At 55.7% G+C, this 17,311-nt stretch overlaps 6 protein-coding genes across 6 annotated transcripts; 3 read left to right on the top strand and 3 right to left on the bottom strand.

Moving 5' to 3' along the window:
• The first annotated feature begins 151 nt into the window (after nucleotides 1-151).
• IE81DRAFT_323612 (cyclophilin-like protein) lies at nucleotides 152-2,388 on the top strand. The gene is made up of 5 exons (XM_025514003.1): nucleotides 152-304; nucleotides 408-918; nucleotides 999-1,339; nucleotides 1,418-1,477; nucleotides 1,582-2,388. The coding sequence occupies exons 1-5, from the start codon at nucleotides 266-268 to the stop codon at nucleotides 2,131-2,133; spliced, it is 1,503 nt and encodes a 500-aa protein (XP_025369447.1). The 5' UTR covers nucleotides 152-265; the 3' UTR covers nucleotides 2,134-2,388.
• Nucleotides 2,389-2,641: 253 nt separating this feature from the next.
• IE81DRAFT_323610 (hypothetical protein) lies at nucleotides 2,642-7,096 on the top strand. The gene is made up of 5 exons (XM_025514002.1): nucleotides 2,642-3,034; nucleotides 3,115-5,024; nucleotides 5,096-5,246; nucleotides 5,311-6,389; nucleotides 6,478-7,096. The coding sequence occupies exons 1-5, from the start codon at nucleotides 2,800-2,802 to the stop codon at nucleotides 6,886-6,888; spliced, it is 3,786 nt and encodes a 1,261-aa protein (XP_025369446.1). The 5' UTR covers nucleotides 2,642-2,799; the 3' UTR covers nucleotides 6,889-7,096.
• On the bottom strand, nucleotides 6,922-8,354 carry IE81DRAFT_313819 (lipoyltransferase). The gene is made up of 2 exons (XM_025512494.1): nucleotides 7,819-8,354; nucleotides 6,922-7,704 (listed from the first exon to the last, which is right to left on the bottom strand). The coding sequence occupies exons 1-2, from the start codon at nucleotides 8,257-8,259 to the stop codon at nucleotides 7,078-7,080; spliced, it is 1,068 nt and encodes a 355-aa protein (XP_025369445.1). The 5' UTR covers nucleotides 8,260-8,354; the 3' UTR covers nucleotides 6,922-7,077.
• A 1,080-nt stretch (nucleotides 8,355-9,434) lies between these two features.
• On the top strand, nucleotides 9,435-12,364 carry IE81DRAFT_136984 (acyl-CoA N-acyltransferase). The gene is made up of 6 exons (XM_025510313.1): nucleotides 9,435-9,598; nucleotides 9,682-10,384; nucleotides 10,486-10,575; nucleotides 10,653-10,793; nucleotides 10,880-10,970; nucleotides 11,037-12,364. The coding sequence occupies exons 1-6, from the start codon at nucleotides 9,549-9,551 to the stop codon at nucleotides 12,239-12,241; spliced, it is 2,280 nt and encodes a 759-aa protein (XP_025369444.1). The 5' UTR covers nucleotides 9,435-9,548; the 3' UTR covers nucleotides 12,242-12,364.
• On the bottom strand, nucleotides 12,110-14,232 carry IE81DRAFT_323606 (alpha/beta-hydrolase). Its single transcript, XM_025514001.1, has 5 exons — nucleotides 13,596-14,232; nucleotides 13,394-13,498; nucleotides 13,063-13,276; nucleotides 12,549-12,973; nucleotides 12,110-12,455 (listed from the first exon to the last, which is right to left on the bottom strand). The coding sequence occupies exons 1-5, from the start codon at nucleotides 13,916-13,918 to the stop codon at nucleotides 12,341-12,343; spliced, it is 1,182 nt and encodes a 393-aa protein (XP_025369443.1). The 5' UTR covers nucleotides 13,919-14,232; the 3' UTR covers nucleotides 12,110-12,340.
• Nucleotides 14,233-14,541: 309 nt separating this feature from the next.
• On the bottom strand, nucleotides 14,542-17,183 carry IE81DRAFT_323605 (alpha/beta-hydrolase). The gene has a single exon (XM_025514000.1). It carries the CDS (start codon nucleotides 17,035-17,037, stop codon nucleotides 14,782-14,784), a length of 2,256 nt encoding a protein of 751 aa, XP_025369442.1. The 5' UTR covers nucleotides 17,038-17,183; the 3' UTR covers nucleotides 14,542-14,781.
• Between the last annotated feature and the right edge of the window lie 128 nt (nucleotides 17,184-17,311).

Here is a 17,311-nt window from a genome sequence, read left to right as displayed (position 1 = left end):
TCGCGGCTCTCGCAGGGCCCATGCACTCACCACGGATTCCAACTAAGGTGGAGGAGGCGCTGGTAGCGCGCGCGCATCGCGTACGTCCAAGAACTGCAGACACGCAAGAGTCACGGGTCTGCAGCTGCTGAGCCTTCGTCCACAAGCGCTTCTCATTCTGATCGCTTCCTCCATCCTCACTTCGGACCTGCTGGGAATTTCGCTCCTGACGTTTCGGCGGCGCGGATTCTCTTTCGAGCCTGCTCGCTCACACAGCTAGGCTGTCATGTCTGTTCTTCTCGAGACCTCAGTCGGGGACATCGTGGTAAGTGGCTGTTGAGCGGTCGATCAGGCAGTATGTGATCGTCAAACCGCTCGTGCTCTCTGACAGTGCCACTCCCTCCTCTTGTCTCGCTTTCAAACACTAGATTGATCTAGAGACGAAACTGGCTCCCAAAGCGTGCGAAAACTTTCTCAAGCTTGGAGCAGCAAAGAAGTACAATTTCAACTCGTTCTTCTCGGTGCAGAGAGACTTTTTGGCTCAAGCCGGCGATCCTTCTTCCAAGCAGGATGGAAGAGGCGGCGTGTGTTTCTGGAACACGTTGCCTCCCGACAACCCCGCATACAGCAAGCAGCCCTACTTTGTGCTCAGGAAAGAAGAGCAGCTCAACCACCGCAGGGGTACTGTATCGTTTGCGCTTTCTCCAATCAATGGACCAAGCGCAGATGGTCAGGACGAGGAGGAAGGGCTGGCTGGATCTCAATTCTTCATCTGCTTGACGGACGATGCTTCGTATTTAGATGGCAAGCATGCAGTGTTTGGGAATGTCGTAGAGGGACAGGAGGAAGGCGGTGCGCTGGACCGCATCAACACTGCCTATGTGGATGAGAAAGGAAGACCCCTGCTGGATATTCGTATCAAGCACGTCGAAATCCTTGGTGAGTGCACGGAGTTTAGGAGGGTATTAAAGTGCCAAGATGACTACGCTAACGATGCGCAACACCACCTTATGCTCCAGAGGATCCATTCTCAGACCCTCCGGGCTACGTTCCCCCAAGCCGCACTCCCTCGCCCACGCCTTCCCAGCTTCTGAACGCCCGAGCAGATGCGTCTGAAGAGCTTGTAGACCCCTCTACCCGTCCAGCGGAAGAGGTGGAGAGGGAAAAGCGGAAAGCAGACTCTTCAGCTGCAGCTTTGACTCTGGAGATGGTCGGTGATCTGCCTCATGCGGACGTCAGACCTCCGGAAAACGTGCTCTTCGTCTGCAAGCTCAATCCCGTCACTCGGAGCGAGGATCTCCAGTTGATCTTCTCGAGGTTCGGTGTGATCATGAGCTGTGAAGTCATCAGGGATCGCAAAGTGAGTGCAGCGATGGTGTTGGAGATTCTGATTCAGCAGTCTCTCTCTCTGACCTGTGTTCTTCTTGTGGCCTATCAGACCGGAGACAGTCTTCAGTATGCGTTCATTGAATTCGATGAGCGTGAGCAGGCGGAACAGGTGCGTCCAAGTGAAAGCGAGACGCAGAGCCCGTTGGAATCGTAGGGTAGTACGCAGATCAGCTCCTGACAGTCAAGACCGATCTTTACTGCGGGGACCTGTAGGCTTACTTTAAGATGCAGAATGTCCTCGTCGACGATCGAAGGATATGGGTAGATTTCTCGCAATCGGTCGGCAAGCTGCACCAAAGCTGGATGCAACAACGAACAAAAAGTCGTGCGGGGTCTAGCTCTGCCCGTGCCGAGGGCAGTCGGACGCACTATGATCAGAGCCGTGGTCAGCGCCATGATCTTCCGAGGCGTGATGCCCCTTCGAGGACTAGAGACGACCGCAGGTACCTCGCGCAGCGCGATCGACACGATTCCTACGGACGAGGTGGAAATTCGCACAGGCGACACGAATACGGAGGCTCTCAGCAGGGACGAGACAATGATAGGAGATCTCATCGCGATCATCCTCACGCAGGCGACAGAGACCGAGACAGACGACGGCCTGAAGATCGAAGCGAGTACAATCAAAGGTATGCTGACACTAGAAGGAATCATGAATATAGAAGACCGCGGGACCAAGAGTATGATGAGAGACGCCAAGAGCGACCTGGACACGAAAGAAGGGACCATCGCTATGCTGAACGCGAGCGCAGTCCTCGAGGGTGAGATCGAAGGGACAGGTAGCTTCCGAACAACCGTTCGTGTTTTGAAAGGCATCATGCCTACGATCTTGCGGAGGTCTGACATTCTCAATTACAAATCCACAGTGTGATTTGAATGCTTTGCCATCCGTGTCTGAGATTGTTTCTAGAGCGTCCTTGCACGATGCTGACCTCAGCGCAGAGCGTGAGGAATGCTGAAGTGTGAAAGGGCGTTGGTCGTGAATCATACCGAGACCTTGAATGATAATGGACCCGATCTCACATCAAGTTTGCCAATCAAATCGCATGTTCATCTCTATAGGCCGTAGGTCAGAGGTGGCAAGCAGATGTGCCGCCGCGTTGCGGGCTCTGTGGCTGTGCGGGCGCGACCTGCTGCGTCGCCTCCACACCTTGCTGCCCGCATGCTGCGCGTCCGGATGCGCCACACGCCGCGAAATGCAACGTGCTCGACCGATTGTGCTGACAGCTGCTGTCCGTGCATCCTTGGAGCATCCATGCGGTTCCTCTAGCCGCGAGACCCTGTCGCAGAGTCAAGCCTCCTTCTGACCATGAGCACGCGCCTGACACCCCTCCTCGCGACCGATCAAGCTTGGCCTTCCTCCCGATCACCCAGGACGTCCTCCGTGGCGGTTCAAGGCTGGGCACAAGATCCTCAAATCATTCTCCAGACATGGCATCAAAAACAGCAAGCCAAGCGCCAGACGCAGCTTTCGAGCACGCGGGCCACGCTCTCGACGATGCTCAGAGTAGTAGGGACGACTCTTTGGAAGGCATTGCGAATCGTATACCAAGACTGCGAGATTCGCAAGATCCCCTAAAGCTGACTCCGCTGAGAGCGCACTACTTGAAGAAGACCTTGGTACAGCTGCAGGCAGAGAGAGAGATCAAGAGCCTCAGTCAGAAAGGTCAGTATGCTGCGGTAAACCTATCGGCAACCAGCGAGTCAGAAACAACGCTGAGCATATCTTCTGGTCCTCATTCGCAGATGCACTCTCCTCCTTCGGGCCTCCCTTCTCGCCCTCTGCCGCTGTGACGCGAGCCGACGTTCCTATCCTCCGCTTCCTCTTCCACCACTTCGTCGTCACTTTCCCTTTCCTGCGATCTGCACCCGCCAACTTCTGGCCCGAGAAGGTACAAGTATTTGTGACTCGCTTTCTTGAGCGGAACATCAGCGGCATGACTCCAGAAGAAGGGGAGGTCAGCAAGCGCAAGAGGCTCAGCAACAAGATCGCGAAATGGGTCACATTACTTGTTGGAGCGGCAGTGCACGTGCAAGGCGTGCAGGAAGAGGTTTTGACCATCGCACCGCAGGACCGGGAGAGGATGGCGGCGGCTCAAGCCAGGATGAAGGCTGCTCTAGCCGGTCTCGCGAGCGAGCAGGCCGGCTTTGATGTGAATGTCGTTGGTGTCAGAACAGTCAAAACCAAGCCTTCCAGACTGGCTCGCAGCAAAATTCACGACGAGTTTCTTATCCGAACACGGCGCCAAGACTTTCCCGATGTATTCGTCAGTCGCCGTTATGGCGACTTTGCAAGGCTTGCCGACACCCTGAAGCTAGAGTTTCCTGGAGAAGACATTGGAAGACCGCCAGCAAAGGACAGGAGAGGGACGCAATTTGCGGGCACTGTCGGAGGCAGTCAATTTAACGATGGGGACGCTGTGATTGATAATTCTCTGCAGTTTGGAGGAGTGAATCTTGAAGACATATCCAGCCATCCGCAGCCTAGACAACGGACGCTGAGCTCTGGAGCAGGGCTCTCCTCACGAGCAGCTGCGCACGCAGCTACTCGCGGACACGAATTCAGTGGTCGAGCTCGGGACGATAGCGAAGTGCCGCCTCCTCTTCCCGGGCAGATCGCACAGCCTTTTAGCAGGCCAGCGGCAGCCTCAGCAGCTCCGCTCGCTAGAGAGAAGAACCGGCTCACCCTTCGAGCGTATGTCCGCTCCCTCTTGGCCATTCCTTCAGTTGCAGACTCTGCAGCTTTATCCTCCTTCTTGCTCGAGGATGCGACGACCCTGTCCTCTGCAGAGGTTGAGGATGTGGCAGCTAGAGAGGCTCTGGACGCTGTGCGCGAAGATGAGGCAGGCAGATTTGCCAGTGAAGCCAGCCGCAGGATATCAGAGTTACGCGAGCACATCTCAGCTTTCAAGTCCGATCTTGTGCAACGCGACGGTCTTACTCGAGTTTTTAGCACCATCAAGCACACGCCGAATATTGAGGAACTGCCCGAAAGCTATCGAGCTCTGCTTTCTTGGGGCCGTATCAGTGCTGCCAGCACCCTCTTCCACTTGTTCATGGGCACCGACACATCATCGGACCTCTTCGCTCAGCTGAAGCGCATCCACGGTCTTATGCCATATTTCATGCTGAGGGGCATTCTGCGCATCTCCAATCCAGTATCGATGATCCGATCGGTCATCGACTTGTTCTTGGCTCAACCTTTTGGACAGAGGAGCCTACTGCAGCGTATGTTTACAAGCAGCATGCAAGAAGAGGTTAGAGAGCTGGAACGCATGTTGATGGCCGTCAAAGGCAAAATAGAGGACGAAGACTTGTGCGAGAGGGTCAAAGCATTCGTCAATGCGCCAGTAGAATATCAAAGAGCTCTGAAGGCTCAAGCTAAATCGGAGAGGCTCGACATTCTCACGTGCATCCTGAGGTCTCCACCAGCAGGTACCGCACCTTTGACGAGACCTCAAATCACGCGAGTGGTGAGGGCAAGCAGAGCTTATGAGGTCTACAAGCAGTATCGTGCAAATCTGGGTCGCGGCGAGGAAGATCAAGGGCCCGATGCCGTGGCGCCCGACGCCTGGCTTTACGAAGATTTACACATCTACTTGCGATGCTTGACCCGCCTTCGCGACAAAGAACAAATGATCAGCTTGATCTTTGAAGTGAGTCGAATGTCGTGTTCCCCACGCGACAGCGGGCTCACACGCAGCCGACTCGATCTTGTCAATGCCAGGGCGTTACTTCCGAACTGCTCAAGGATATTGTCACCATCTTCTACTCGCCTCTAGCTCAAGTCTACAAGGCTGCCAACATCGCTGACAGCTTGTCTGATCTGCAAGCCTTCATCAACGACCTGATCCGTACTGTTGAGGGCCACGAGGAGTGTGAGTCCATTGAGCTTTGCCTCTTGGTGTAGTCGCGTTGCTGACGAACACACCGCGACATCAGTGAGCTACGTAGACCCTCAACGCACAGTGCAGGTCTTTATCGACCTGGTAGGACGGCATGAAGGGCGTTTCTATCACTTTGTGCACGAAGTACATTCGAAGGGCTCTGGCCTCTTTGATGGTCTCATGCACTGGATCGAGCTGTTCATCAACTTTGTTCGCGGACCTGACGAGGGGCCGAATAGCAGTGCCTCTGCAAAGGCAGAAAGAGTCATCGATTTGACCACTCCAAAAGCCTACCAGCAAAGTTTCCAGCCTCAACAGCCAAAAGGTACTCTAACACGGCGCGGCGTTGGACAAGTGGACTTGGAGATCTGCATGCCTGCAGGCGGCGCAGAGCGACGCGCTGCTTTGGCCGAGATCGATGCCATCGTCGTACATGCCTACAGAATCAAGATGGTTCGTGAGCTGAAGCTAAGGCGCAGACTCGCCAACAAGGAAGTAGAGGGCGCAGCCACGAAGTTGATGGGTGCGGGTGGCGGTGATCTCGGAAGCGCTGCAAGCTCCGGGTTCGTTGATGATGACCAAGCATTCGTCGCAGCGATGGTGGACAATTTGGGCGTGGGCAATACCTTCACAGGCGAGATTGAAGAGATCGAAGCGGAAGTGGAGTTTGACGATGGGGACAGTGAAGGTGGCGAAGACGAAGATGAAGACGACGAGGAAGAGGAACAGTGGTACGAGTCGCGCGAGGCTAGGAGAGCGAGTAGCGAGACAAGCGACAGCGACACCGCCCCGTCTTCAAGTCGTACATCTGAGGACAGATCCGCTCTTTCCGATGCGATTGGTCGAACATCACGATCGAGCAACTCAACGACAGCAACCTCGATAGAGCAGCCTTCAATCAGCGCGCAGGCGAGCAAATGGAGACCTCCACTGCCTGGTCGCAGTGTGTCTCAATTGACAGCAAGGCCAGCAGACAAAGATCTGCCACCACTGCCGCCTGCACCTCTCACCTCGGAGCCCTCGGCGTCTGACGGTCCTTCAGCAGCTTTGACCCGAGCGAGCAAGAAAGCGAAGCCACCTCGCGCTCCTGAGCTCAAAATCTTGCCGGACATGGTCCCGCTGTTCACCGAGATGGTGAGTGCTATGCACATGATGACTGCCGAGCGCGCACAACTTTCCGAGGCCGACTGGGTTCGTCTGACTTGTGTGCGTCCTATCGCAGGTACGTCCTCTTCTGCGTCCTGCCAGAAGCCTCTCAAGCGATTCTTTGCAGAGTCCAATCAGTCCGTCAACAGGCTCAGCAGGATCGAACAGCAGGACTTTCAGTGAAGGTCTGCCACCACACGCCCGTCAAACTTCGGGTTCCGAAAGTCAGCAGGCTGGCTGGGGTTCCTCGACGTGGGGCTGGATCACCGGTTCCGCGCCGCAAGCTCCTTCTGGTGGAGGTTCTCGTCCCCAAAGTGGCCAGCGCATAGATGCGGGGCCAGAGTACAGCAGCAGAGCGCCTGGACCGGCTTCGCCTCCACGGAGAGGTGAGCCTCAGGCTTACTCGAGGTCAAGAGAGTCGTCTGCGCCAGGCACGCAGCCGTATGTGCCACGCGCGCGGAGAGATCCCGCTGGCGGAGGACGATGATCCATGCGCAGGAGGTCGACGCGTTACCCACTTATACACGTGCTTCTGAATTCGCACGCTATCCTCTTCCGAGCTTGCTATGTACTACACGCGGTGTGATGACCGGATGAGAATCAAGTGTGCAATAGAATCAAGGCCTCGTTCCGACACCAGACGCCACCAAGAATTGTCTCTGACAGCTAGCGCATTTCATTGTGTTACATTGATGTCTTCTCCATCGACTGTGACACCGGCCAAGACTCCCTGAGCATCTGCTTGGTAGACGAATTGAGTTGCCGGGGCAGGGATGATCTCCCTGCCGAATGTGCTGCTGAAGTGCTGGACCAGGTTTGGCACAACGTCTTCGACCTTTGTCCGAGACTCTGGCCCGACGAACAATTTCGCGCTCTCCCTAGGATCTCTGCGGCCGGAGTCTTGGGGCTGTACCAGCCCTTGCCTCTCAGCTTGCTCTTCTAGAGCTTTCACTCTGCCCTCTTCGACGCTGTCGGCTGCGCCTCTATCCGGTCTAGTTTCTTCTTCCCTCTTGATCAACAGCGCCCTTTCCCGCTCTATGCTCGTCATGCCCTTTCCCACTATTCCGCAAGCTACGATATGTTCAAACCACGGCAAGACGTGCATGCCAACGTTCAAAGCAAAGCCGTGAGAGGTGATGCGATGACGGACCTGAATGCCAATGGAGGCTATCTTGTGGGAAATGTCGGACCACACGCCCGTCTCGTCCGACTGCGCTGGCACGGTGGATAGATGATAAGGCGCACTGTGAAGCAGCTTTGTAAGGGCTGCCTGGATCTTATCCACGTAACAGCGCGTTGAAAGCTGTGGGATCAGGGCAAAGCAAGGTGGGCTGTGGATGAGCATTTCAAATCCTGCTGGGCTCGACCTCTGATGCCATTGAAGCGATACAGCGTAGCTCATCAGCCAGCAACTCACGTCCATCGCGCCTATATCCCAGATGGGGTAGCCTACAAGCTGACCAGGACCATGATACGTGACGAGTCCGCCCCGCCGTGTCTGTACATAATCTGCGCCGAGAGCTCGAAGCCTGTTGCCTTCTTGTTCATTGCCGCTGAGCTCCGTAGAGCTTTGCCTCCGTCCTTCTGTGTAGACGGGTGTGTGCTCCAGCAAGAGAAGATGGTCCGTGTGAGCTATGCTACTAGCACGCTCATATGATGCCGCAGGCTTGCTGTGACCGGAATGAGGTCCCTGGGAAGGCTGCTGCGAGAGAAATTCGCGAGCTCGAGCTCGACGGGAGACGAGATGCTCTTGTAGCGAGAGGCCTAGCAGGTATGGTACTTGATGAGGAATGTGCGTGCACCTGATTGCCGACAGGCCAGATTTGGCACTGGTGGAAGCGGCAGAGCTGCACGACATGGTGGGGGAAATCGCCGCTGTAGCCGTTGTACCCTTCGATCTCAATTGACAAGAGAGATTGTGGCAGTCCGCTTGCGAGTGCAAGAGTGTGAAGGGGAAGGAAGCGAGATGGTCTCGTCGATTAATTGGGTTTGCTATGCAGCATCCTCCACACTCCACGAGCAGCGCTCGAACTCACGACTTGCACTGTGACTCGTGCATGACTTTGACTGATGCTGCTCCCAGCTCAGCAGCGACGCGCTTCTTTACGCGCGCACCCAAAAAAAGTGCGCGACGCACGATTGCAATCCAACGCGTCGGAAGGAAAAGGTGAGACACGGCGGGTAGTCGTGAGTGCACTCTGAAGATGCCGTGTTCGTCAATTTGCTGGTTCACGATGCGTCATTTACGATCATTCATTCCGACCAATACTCACAGACTGCAACAAAAGCGACGGTGCTTGCGCAAAGGCTATCATACACTAGCAGTTGGCACACCCACCGATGTCTGCCGACACTGGATGCGGACTCCAACTTGCTCCTCTTTCCAATTCGGGCGCCTACCGTTCAACTGTAGTCAACCGACAAAGATACGAATCGCTTTCACCACGACGGTCACCGCGGCGTGAGAGGGAGTCGCAAATTGTCAAAAGGCAGGCAGTGCATTGACAGCATCCCTACGAGCATTCCACGCAGCGATAGCCCACCATCTCAATATCCTCTGCCCTGAGACTCGGTAACCCCAAGTTTCTTGTGGGACAGCTCGCTCGCCTCGCCCGATCACGCACTCGCAGAGCTTCGTCAATCATGAGTCACCACCACTCGGACGCCCACCCCAGCGAGCCTGGCTTTGCAAAACAGGGAAAAAGGGGCATGGAGTCGGATGATGCTGCTTCGCACAAGAGACATAGGGAGGGACACGTGAGTGGCGCTGAGTTCTTTGGTGGGGATGCACGGTACAGGCTGTGTGAGCCCCCAGAAGAGCTGCGTACTTGGGCCACTGGTCCCATTCATGATCGTCGCACTGTCGCTGGGACAGATTGTGGCATGCTACTACGTGCGCTCTGGCTCTTGCTGTCGTGATCGCATTAGCACGTGGGGCGGGGTGCTGGTTTTATCTAGCGTGTCACGGCAGCTTTGACAACCACGACAGAGCCCGCTGAAATCGCGACCGTGTGTTCGTAGATTTCACAGCACGACACTCCAGGCAATGACTTTGCTCCGCTTTTGGCGTCTGCCCTGACGACTGACCCGTTAGAGGGAGGGGTGCCCGCAAGTACTTCGTCCACATCCATCCCGCCTGCCGCAAAGATGGGCAGGAAACACTTGCTGCATAGCATGCCCAAGCGCGGCATTGAACGGTGAGTTTGAATCCGCAAAGTGAATCCCATGCGCCACTAACCTTGTGCCAACGCGTTGCCTCTGGCTGTACGACGCAATGTAGCGTCTTTCTGGGCTCCCACGAGATCAAGACGTGGTACCCGAGCCCATATCCGCTCGACGATGAGAGCGTCGACTCGCCGACCTCCGCTCATGCGTCGGCGTCGACCTATGGTGCTGGCGACTCCTCCGTGCTGACCAAGCGAGGTATCAACATCCGACGTAAGCGAAATCCAGAGCATCCAGGTCAGATCACGGACGATGGGCCCAGAAATACTTCAGGCAAGACTCAGCCGACTCGTGAGGGCAAGGGCTCGGATAGCAGCACCGACAGCAGCGCTCGACCCACTCCCGTTCCTCCGTCCGACTCCGCTGCTGCCGCGGTGGATGTCCGCGCCGAGCACGGTCCCAGCACTGTGTCGCAGCCCATGACGAGCGCATCCGCAGGCACTGCAGAGCTGACCAGTGTAGCAAGACCACCCGCCAGCGTGCCTCATCTGCCAGGCGCGCTCTCCGGTCTTCCTGCGTCAAACGGAACGTCCAGCTCGTCTTTGGCCGCCCCGGCAGCCCTGGCGACGCCTTTTGGCTCCACTCTTCATTCGAGCAGCATCGATACCCAGTCAGCCCGTGTTGGCGTGATCACGACGAACGACGCTCAACAGCAAGCCGTGCAGGCCCATCCTACGCTCAGCACAGGACGCTCTTTGTGGGTGTGCGACGGATGTTTCAAGTATGCCCGAACGCACACTGGCTATCGGGTACACAAGGTGGGTAAGACTGCCAGGTCGATCGACGTGCTAGACAAGAGGCGCTGCTCACGTGGCGTAGACTGACCTATTCCTTTCGCTGCGCGGTCGATCCCCTGTAGAAAGAGTGCACGCATACACATCCACCCGGACGCAAAGTATATCAACGAGGAGCTCACATTATCTGGGAAGTCGACGGTGCAGTGCAAAAGGTGAGGAGTTGTTTGAGCTTATGATATTCGGGCGTGCGGCAATAGACTGACTTCCTGTCTGTGCGCTCTACACCTAGCTCTACGCCCAAAATTTGTCATTGCTGGGCAAACTCTTTATCGATCACAAAGCCATCTGCTTCGACGTGGAGAACTTCCTCTTTTACGTCCTCACAGATGCCAGCGCGCAGTTTGATCATCCTATTGGATTCTTCTCAAAGGTAGGTTGAGCGCACCAGACTCACTGCAAGCAGCGTTCCGTGGAACTGATGTAGCATCGACTTTTGGTATTTATTGCTCCTAGGAGAAGCTCTCTTATGACGACTATAATCTTGCGTGCATCATCACCTTCCCACCATTCCAAAAGCGAAGCTTTGGAACATTGATGATCGAGTTCAGTGAGTGCCTTCGTCATTGCTACCTGGCCGCTCGGCCCAGCTGACAGGGCTCTTGTCACTTCGCAGGTTACTATCTCTCTGCACACGATGCAGTGGCAGGTACCCCCGAGCGACCATTGTCGTCACTAGGATTCAGAGGCTATCTGGCTTTCTGGTGCTCTGTCGTCTTGCGCGCGTTGGCCCTCGCCTTCGATGATACAACTGCAGACATTTCTTCTCGACTCTTGGCGCCTCCTCCTAGTGCTAGCTCGCCTCAGAAGGTAGGCTCAGGACCTTCTCGGGCTTACTCAGCTGCTCTGAGGGCCAGGCAGGTGCGAGAGTGCTCTCGCATCCGCAGAGCTTTGCTTGGTCTACCCGAGCCCAAGTCCCACGCAGGAAATGCTTTGATAAGCACTGGCGATGCTGAAGAGGATGAAATGCAAAGGAAGTGGCTTTTGAGGATCAGCAAAGGCTTTGGAGCTGCACCGAAAGCGCTGCCTGTGTTGAATGCAGGAAGCCAGAAACGAGGTCCAGGTCGAAGGTCTAGCGTTCGAAGCGCCTCTGCTTCAGTGAATGTACCTCCTCGTGGCGCTAATTCGCCAGAGCCTGCTCGGTCTGTTGGCGGAGTTAAGACGGAGGAAGACGCGAGTGAGACTGCAACTTCAGCTCACCTGGACGAGCCTACTCCATCTACAAGGGGCTCACGCTCTCATGCTGCGAAGCAGGAGCAGACAGAGTCGATGGAAGAAGACGAGCGCATTGAGGCGGTCATAGCGGCACACCCAGCACTGCAGATCCGAGCTGACGTGGAGGGAACGGGCAGCGGAGACGTCGCGCTCGTCACCACCCTCGAAAGGCTTGCTTCTGCGACTCGTCTCAGAGTCGATGACGTCTCATTCGCTCTGGCAGAATGTGGACTGCTAAGATTCAGAGTAGCGACGCCTGAAGTTGTCGCTCTGAAGCCCTTTGGTATCGATGCAGAGCACCCTGCTGAACCGCAAATCAGGACCGCAAGCGTCAAGCTAGAACACGCTCATGGTGCGGAGGGCAACGACCCAGCTCAGGCGTCTCATTCCATTCCCTTTGATGCGGCGGCAATTGCACGGCTCGACGCGCATAACTCGACGAGCGGTCAGAAGTCGGATCGAGCCAGCCTGAACGCTCAAAAGTTGGGGCAGCCGACGCCGCTGTTGGAGCCAGCGCTCCTCTTGACTAGACAAATGGTGCGCGAAGCGATCAAAGCTCGCAACGTCAAGCGGCCGGTATTGGATGAGATCTATGTACTTGTTTGAGACCTTCAGCATGCCACACTGCATTCGCCCAGCATTTTCCCCGTGGCGCTCAATGTCCATTACATTGCGACGTGAAGGCCAGAGGAACCAGCCTGCATCTCATTGCTTCGAGACAGATGTAAAGTGAGGCCAGGGTCCGGAGGCGCTGTTTGCCAGGTGAGCGGCGGCCTTCTCGAAATTCTTCTGCAAGGCGTCGTTGAGTTCCTGAGGTTTCCTGCGCAACGTCAACAACATCAAGTCGAAAGCATGGTCAACCGCACATTCCGAGCCGCAGGAAGTGCGAGCCGTGTTGCAACAACACACTCACTGTACGGGCAAAGCATGACCGGCATTCTTGTACTGTGTAAAGTCGGCCCTAGGAAGGTGCTTGTGCAAGTGGAACGAGTTGGCAGGATTGACGAGATTGTCTTGATCTCCCGTAAAGATGGCAATGGCAGGAATATCGAGGTTGATAGCTGCCAGCTCTTTAGGTGTAACCCTGTGAGTAGCCACCGCTCCGATCTGAGCAAAAGCGCCGGGCAGTGTTTGCCTCCGAGTGTAGGCGAAGCGCCACTCGAACATCTCCCTCATCACGTCTCGCCGTGTGCGGCCGCTGGGATCTTCGGGATGAACCTCTGCGAGCCAGACTTTGGGAAAGAGCAATTCGAGCACCTGTCCCACCCTCCACTGATCCGAGTCCATATTGAGGATCCTTCCTGCAATCACTCGCGCGATAGTGGTCACGCCGGTGAGCTGCCAAAGGTGCAGATGAGTCATGGAAGAGAAGAGGGGCAAAGTCAGCATTTCGTCCGATGCTAGGTCCATCCTTAGCAATTACTCACAGGCGGCAGTGATGTCAGGAGATTTTTCTCTCCCCTTCCTTGTCCAGACGTCGTGCTGACCAAATTGATGCTCGCAACGCGCTTGGGAGCCAGCTTGGCAATCTCCAGGGTAATCATCCCGCCCATGCTCACGCCGACCACATGCAGTTGCCGATCTGCGGTCCATCCAATCTGATCCAGCACCTCGAGGGCATCTTTCGCCATGGAGGATGTGCTGCGACAGACGAAATGTAGGGTGAGCGGATGAAGCATGGCTTTGCATATGACCTGTGAACATTCATCCTCTTATGCGTGCCTTGTCAAGGCAGCTGTAGCAGCTTGGGACACTCACGTGTAGAAGCCGGCAGGCGTCTCGGAGTTGCCGTAGCCGCGATTATCAATGACGAGGATGGAATAGTCCGGGTCTGATCCGAAACGCTCCACTTGCTGCAGCCAGCTGTTAAGACCGCAATCGAGGTGTGAGCGTCAGGAATTCGGTTCTGCTAATAAGCACGTGTGGGCTAGCTTGAGGTAGAGCAAGCAGCGCGACTCACCCGAAACAGCTGTTGTTGAGACCCATGAGACAGATAATCTTCTTGGGCCCTTTGCCATGCACCTCGTAGTACACATCGAATCCAGCCTCCTGAGATGGCAAGGTGGCTCCTTTAGAGATGGCGTCATCTGTGGGCCTCTTGTTCTTGCCTTTGGGCACCCTGTCCTTGGCCACCCTCTTGTGGCCCTTCTCCGAGAGCGTGTGAGGGGAAAAGACGGATGGAGCGTACATCTTGCTGGCCTCTTCGTTGGCGCGCAAAGCGTTCAAAGAAGCGCTGTCCCCGCCCTTGTAAATGGCCCCGATGGGCACTGGAACTTCGGCCATAATGGCGGTCAAGTTGTGCGTATGCTGGAAGCTTGGCCTTGGAAAAAGTGCTCCGTAGAAGCGCAGAAGACGGTGTGCAGCGTTGCGTGTGATGGTTTGGTGACACAAAACGACCAAAGCTCCTACACGTTTGTGATTTCACATGTTGCGAGTGACGCTCTTCCCTCTGCGACACCTCATTATGCGGGACAGCGCCCCTTTCTAGACAAGAGAGAGGTCTGATCGCAGGCAGCGCACATCATGTACCGCTCAGCCGGCTCCTTTCACATGATCCTTCAACCATGAACTCATCAAACTAAAAGGGGCACTTACCAAAAAATGCCCGATTAAGAAGCATACCACGCGCGCATGGACAAAAATCATAGAGCGCGGAACTCGTGTGCCCCGATCGAGCGAGCGACAGCCCATGCAACGTCCCTCCACATCGTCGTGAAACCCTTGTTCGTGCAGTTTGAGTGCGTTTTTGATTTTTGCGCGGTAGCTGTCCGGCCGCCGCTTTCGCTGTAGGTATAGCCTGCGTCCCACCGTTTCGCCGTCCAGCACGAGCTGGCCTCGCCGGAGCAAAATGACAGACAGCGTCGTGGCCGTACCTTACCTGATCACGATAATTCAATACCCGAGGCGCCCGCGACAAGCTTGACATTCTGATTGTCGCAACCTCTCAGACCTCACAGACGTGTCGGTGTAAGCGAAACGGGTTCGGAACTGCACGCGAATAGTGGTGGGACACTCAACCCATGTCTTCGATGGAGGGAGGGCCAGGCACCCGACGGAGAACAACAAAAGCGAGAGGATCGCGAAGGTGAAATGGTGAAAAAGGTCTGGTCATGTTTCGTCGAAGCAGAATACCTCGAGCTCGCCTCTCATTGTTGTTGGAAGAGCAGCCCAGAGGAAGAATCGTCGACTTCTGCGGCATCGACTGTCTCCGCCATCAAGAGCTCGGACTCGGGCGCTTGCTCGGCGCTATACTTTTTGAGCCAATCGATGACTTCAGTGTACCAGCGCAGACTGTTGCGCTCGTCGACTACCCAATGGCCTTCTTGGAAGACGAGCAGCTTAGATGGCACGCCTCTTCGTTGAAGCGTGTTGAAGACGGAAATGCCCTCTGACTCGGGAAGTCGGAAGTCGTCCCTACCAGCAATGGTCAATTGCGGCGTGTTCCAGTTTCCAGTGAATCGTTCTGGGTTCCATCGCTCGTAGCCCTCTCTGGCAATCCAGGGCACACCTCCAAACTCGAATTCGGGAAAGTACAGTTCGTCAGTAGAATAGAAGGTGGCTAGCGTGCTGAAGACACCGTCATGGGAGACAAGACCCTTGAACAAGCCATCCTCGTTGTGGCCTTGAATCCAGTTGATCGAATAACCTCCAAATGAGGCCCCAGCTGCAACTACGCGCTCAGCGTCCACATTGTCGAAAGTCTGCAGGATGTGGTGCACACCAGCACGAATGTCGTAGAAAGCGCGACCGCCCCAAGAGCCCAAAATGTCCTCCTGGTGCTTCTTGCCGAAACCTGTAGACCCGGCGGGATCCAGAGCGATGGTGAAGAATCCGGCAGCAGCGAAGGTCTCAGGATTCCAACGCACATTCCAGTTGTTCTCCCAGCTACCTTCTGGCCCACCGTGGATGAGCGTAAGAAGCGGCCAAGACTGAGACTTGTCGTAGCGGTCATAGCCGGGTGGCGGAATGATCCAGCCGTAGGTCGTGCGGCCCTCCGCTCCAGTGTAATTAAAGCGGTACGGTTCGGGTCCGAGATCCAAACCGTGCAGCAAGGAATTCTTGGTGATGTCTGTCAAGCGGATGAGTTTGTCCGACTTCTCGCTCAGGTAGAACAGGTCTGCGGGGCTGCGCATACTCGACTTCGTGATGACTGCTCCACCACCCGGAATAGTATCAATGAACCCGACACCGCCAGCTCTGATTACGGTCTCCAGCGTGCTGCCGTTCTGGGATGCCTCAGATTGGGTTCGTTTGTCTAGCACAGGCAGACGCCAAAGCTTGATTTGCTCGCGATCCTCCCCAACGAGGTACAAATTCTCGCCATCGGGCGCAAAGCTGAGGGAAGAAGGACTGCGGTCCCATTGCGTGAGCAACTGTTCCGTCTCCTTTGTTTCGAGATTATGCAATTGAACGACTCGCACGTCGGACTCGAACCCGTCTCTCGCCATCTGAAGCCAGGCGAGGTGGTTGCCATCGGGAGAAAATTCCGGAGACGAAGTAGCTCCGATGTCCCCCTGGGTGATTTGACGGGGAGCTTCGCTGCCGTCAAGAGGGACGGTATAGATATGTTGACGCGTGTGCCAGGCTGCATTGACTGCGGGATCCTTAGCCGTAAAAGCGACGAGTCCGGCTTCGGCACTGACAGCATAGTCGCTCTCGTCACCGAATGGTGGAACAGGTGCCTCAAGCCTGGTTCCATTGAGCAGATTCTTTGGCTCGCCTGCAAAGAGCCAACTCGTCTCGTAGCCCTTCTTGTTGCGCGTCAAGTCCAAGCTGAACAACTGACTGCGCTTGCCTGGCTTGAGCCACTTGTTCCAGTGTCTTATTGGCACATTCTCGTAGGACTTGACACGGGACCACTCCTCAGCTTCGGCATCGTCGCGTGCCTTGACGTCACTCAAAGAGCCATCTTCGTAGACCTCTGCGGAGAAGACGAGGGTAGCTGTGCCCTCGCCCTGACCCTTGGCGGTGCGGGCAACACGCAGAGAGGTGACTTCTGCTGGAAGGTGGCCTACACGGGCACCTGGGTCACGAGGGTCGATGTACTGCTGAGAGATGGACAGGTTCTTGACGTACATGACATCCTCGATGATGTATGCTGCTTCCTCTGGAGAGATCCAGAACGCAGAAGTGGCATTGTGTACTACTGGCACGAGTTCTTCCAGCTCGCTGGACTGTTCAGCAGCATCGTGGTGGGTCGGTAGGTGTAGAGCATACAGGGTGGAAGAGCGGGTCAGAGTGCTTTGGTTCCAGCTTCGAATGGCCCAGAGAGCTGCATGTCCAGTCGGGCTTGCGATTCCGACTCCAGGGCGGGGTGCTTGGATGAGGCTGAGCGGGTCGAGTGTCTTCGCCGCTACAGACGCAGCCAGCGTCAAGGCTGGGAGCAGAACCGAAGTGCGCATTCTGTCAACCGCTTTCGAGTCTGGAGTGGGTGGACTGATTTTGAATGGATGTGAGGTGGTGGTACGAACGTCTACATGGGATCACGATCGTACATTAAGTTAGCAGTCCCGCTTCCTCGATGCCATCGATTACGAGGACGAATGTGGGTACCGGTGAAGAGTCTAAATTGATTCCTTCTAGGAGCCCTTGCAGGCTGTTAGCCGCCATTTCTCGAAAGCGGCCCGGAAAACGAAATCAAGAATACAAAACGAAGTCGGAAGAGCCCTGATTTTG

The sequence above is a fragment of the Ceraceosorus guamensis genome (genome assembly GCF_003144195.1).
Source record: "Ceraceosorus guamensis strain MCA 4658 unplaced genomic scaffold IE81scaffold_31, whole genome shotgun sequence".
Taxonomy (NCBI): Eukaryota; Fungi; Basidiomycota; class Exobasidiomycetes; order Ceraceosorales; family Ceraceosoraceae; genus Ceraceosorus; species Ceraceosorus guamensis.
Note: the sequence above shows the minus strand (reverse complement) of the source record. Positions and strands in the feature narration are given on the sequence as shown.

Bases quoted from the DNA above. Each gene is read 5' to 3' on its own strand.
- IE81DRAFT_136984 (XM_025510313.1), top strand. From the start codon at position 9,549: ATGGGCAGGAAACACTTGCTGCATAGCATGCCCAAGCGCGGCATTGAA. The intron at 10,385-10,485 runs GTGGGTAAGACT...GATCCCCTGTAG, and splicing joins CTGGCTATCGGGTACACAAG to AAAGAGTGCACGCATACACA. The intron at 10,576-10,652 runs GTGAGGAGTTGT...CTCTACACCTAG, and splicing joins TCGACGGTGCAGTGCAAAAG to CTCTACGCCCAAAATTTGTC.
- IE81DRAFT_323612 (XM_025514003.1), top strand. From the start codon at position 266: ATGTCTGTTCTTCTCGAGACCTCAGTCGGGGACATCGTG. The intron at 919-998 runs GTGAGTGCACGG...CTTATGCTCCAG, and splicing joins CAAGCACGTCGAAATCCTTG to AGGATCCATTCTCAGACCCT. The intron at 1,340-1,417 runs GTGAGTGCAGCG...GTGGCCTATCAG, and splicing joins AAGTCATCAGGGATCGCAAA to ACCGGAGACAGTCTTCAGTA.
- IE81DRAFT_313819 (XM_025512494.1), bottom strand. From the start codon at position 8,259: ATGTCGTGCAGCTCTGCCGCTTCCACCAGTGCCAAATCTGGCCTGTCG. The intron at 7,705-7,818 runs GTGAGTTGCTGG...CTGATCCCACAG, and splicing joins GGGATATAGGCGCGATGGAC to CTTTCAACGCGCTGTTACGT.
- IE81DRAFT_323605 (XM_025514000.1), bottom strand. From the start codon at position 17,037: ATGCGCACTTCGGTTCTGCTCCCAGCCTTGACGCTGGCTGCGTCTGTA.
- IE81DRAFT_323610 (XM_025514002.1), top strand. From the start codon at position 2,800: ATGGCATCAAAAACAGCAAGCCAAGCGCCAGACGCAGCTTTCGAGCAC. The intron at 5,025-5,095 runs GTGAGTCGAATG...TGTCAATGCCAG, and splicing joins TGATCAGCTTGATCTTTGAA to GGCGTTACTTCCGAACTGCT. The intron at 5,247-5,310 runs GTGAGTCCATTG...CCGCGACATCAG, and splicing joins TGTTGAGGGCCACGAGGAGT to TGAGCTACGTAGACCCTCAA.
- IE81DRAFT_323606 (XM_025514001.1), bottom strand. From the start codon at position 13,918: ATGGCCGAAGTTCCAGTGCCCATCGGGGCCATTTACAAGGGCGGGGAC. The intron at 13,499-13,595 runs GTGAGTCGCGCT...CGGTCTTAACAG, and splicing joins CTCAACAACAGCTGTTTCGG to CTGGCTGCAGCAAGTGGAGC. The intron at 13,277-13,393 runs GTGAGTGTCCCA...CGTCTGTCGCAG, and splicing joins ACGCCTGCCGGCTTCTACAC to CACATCCTCCATGGCGAAAG.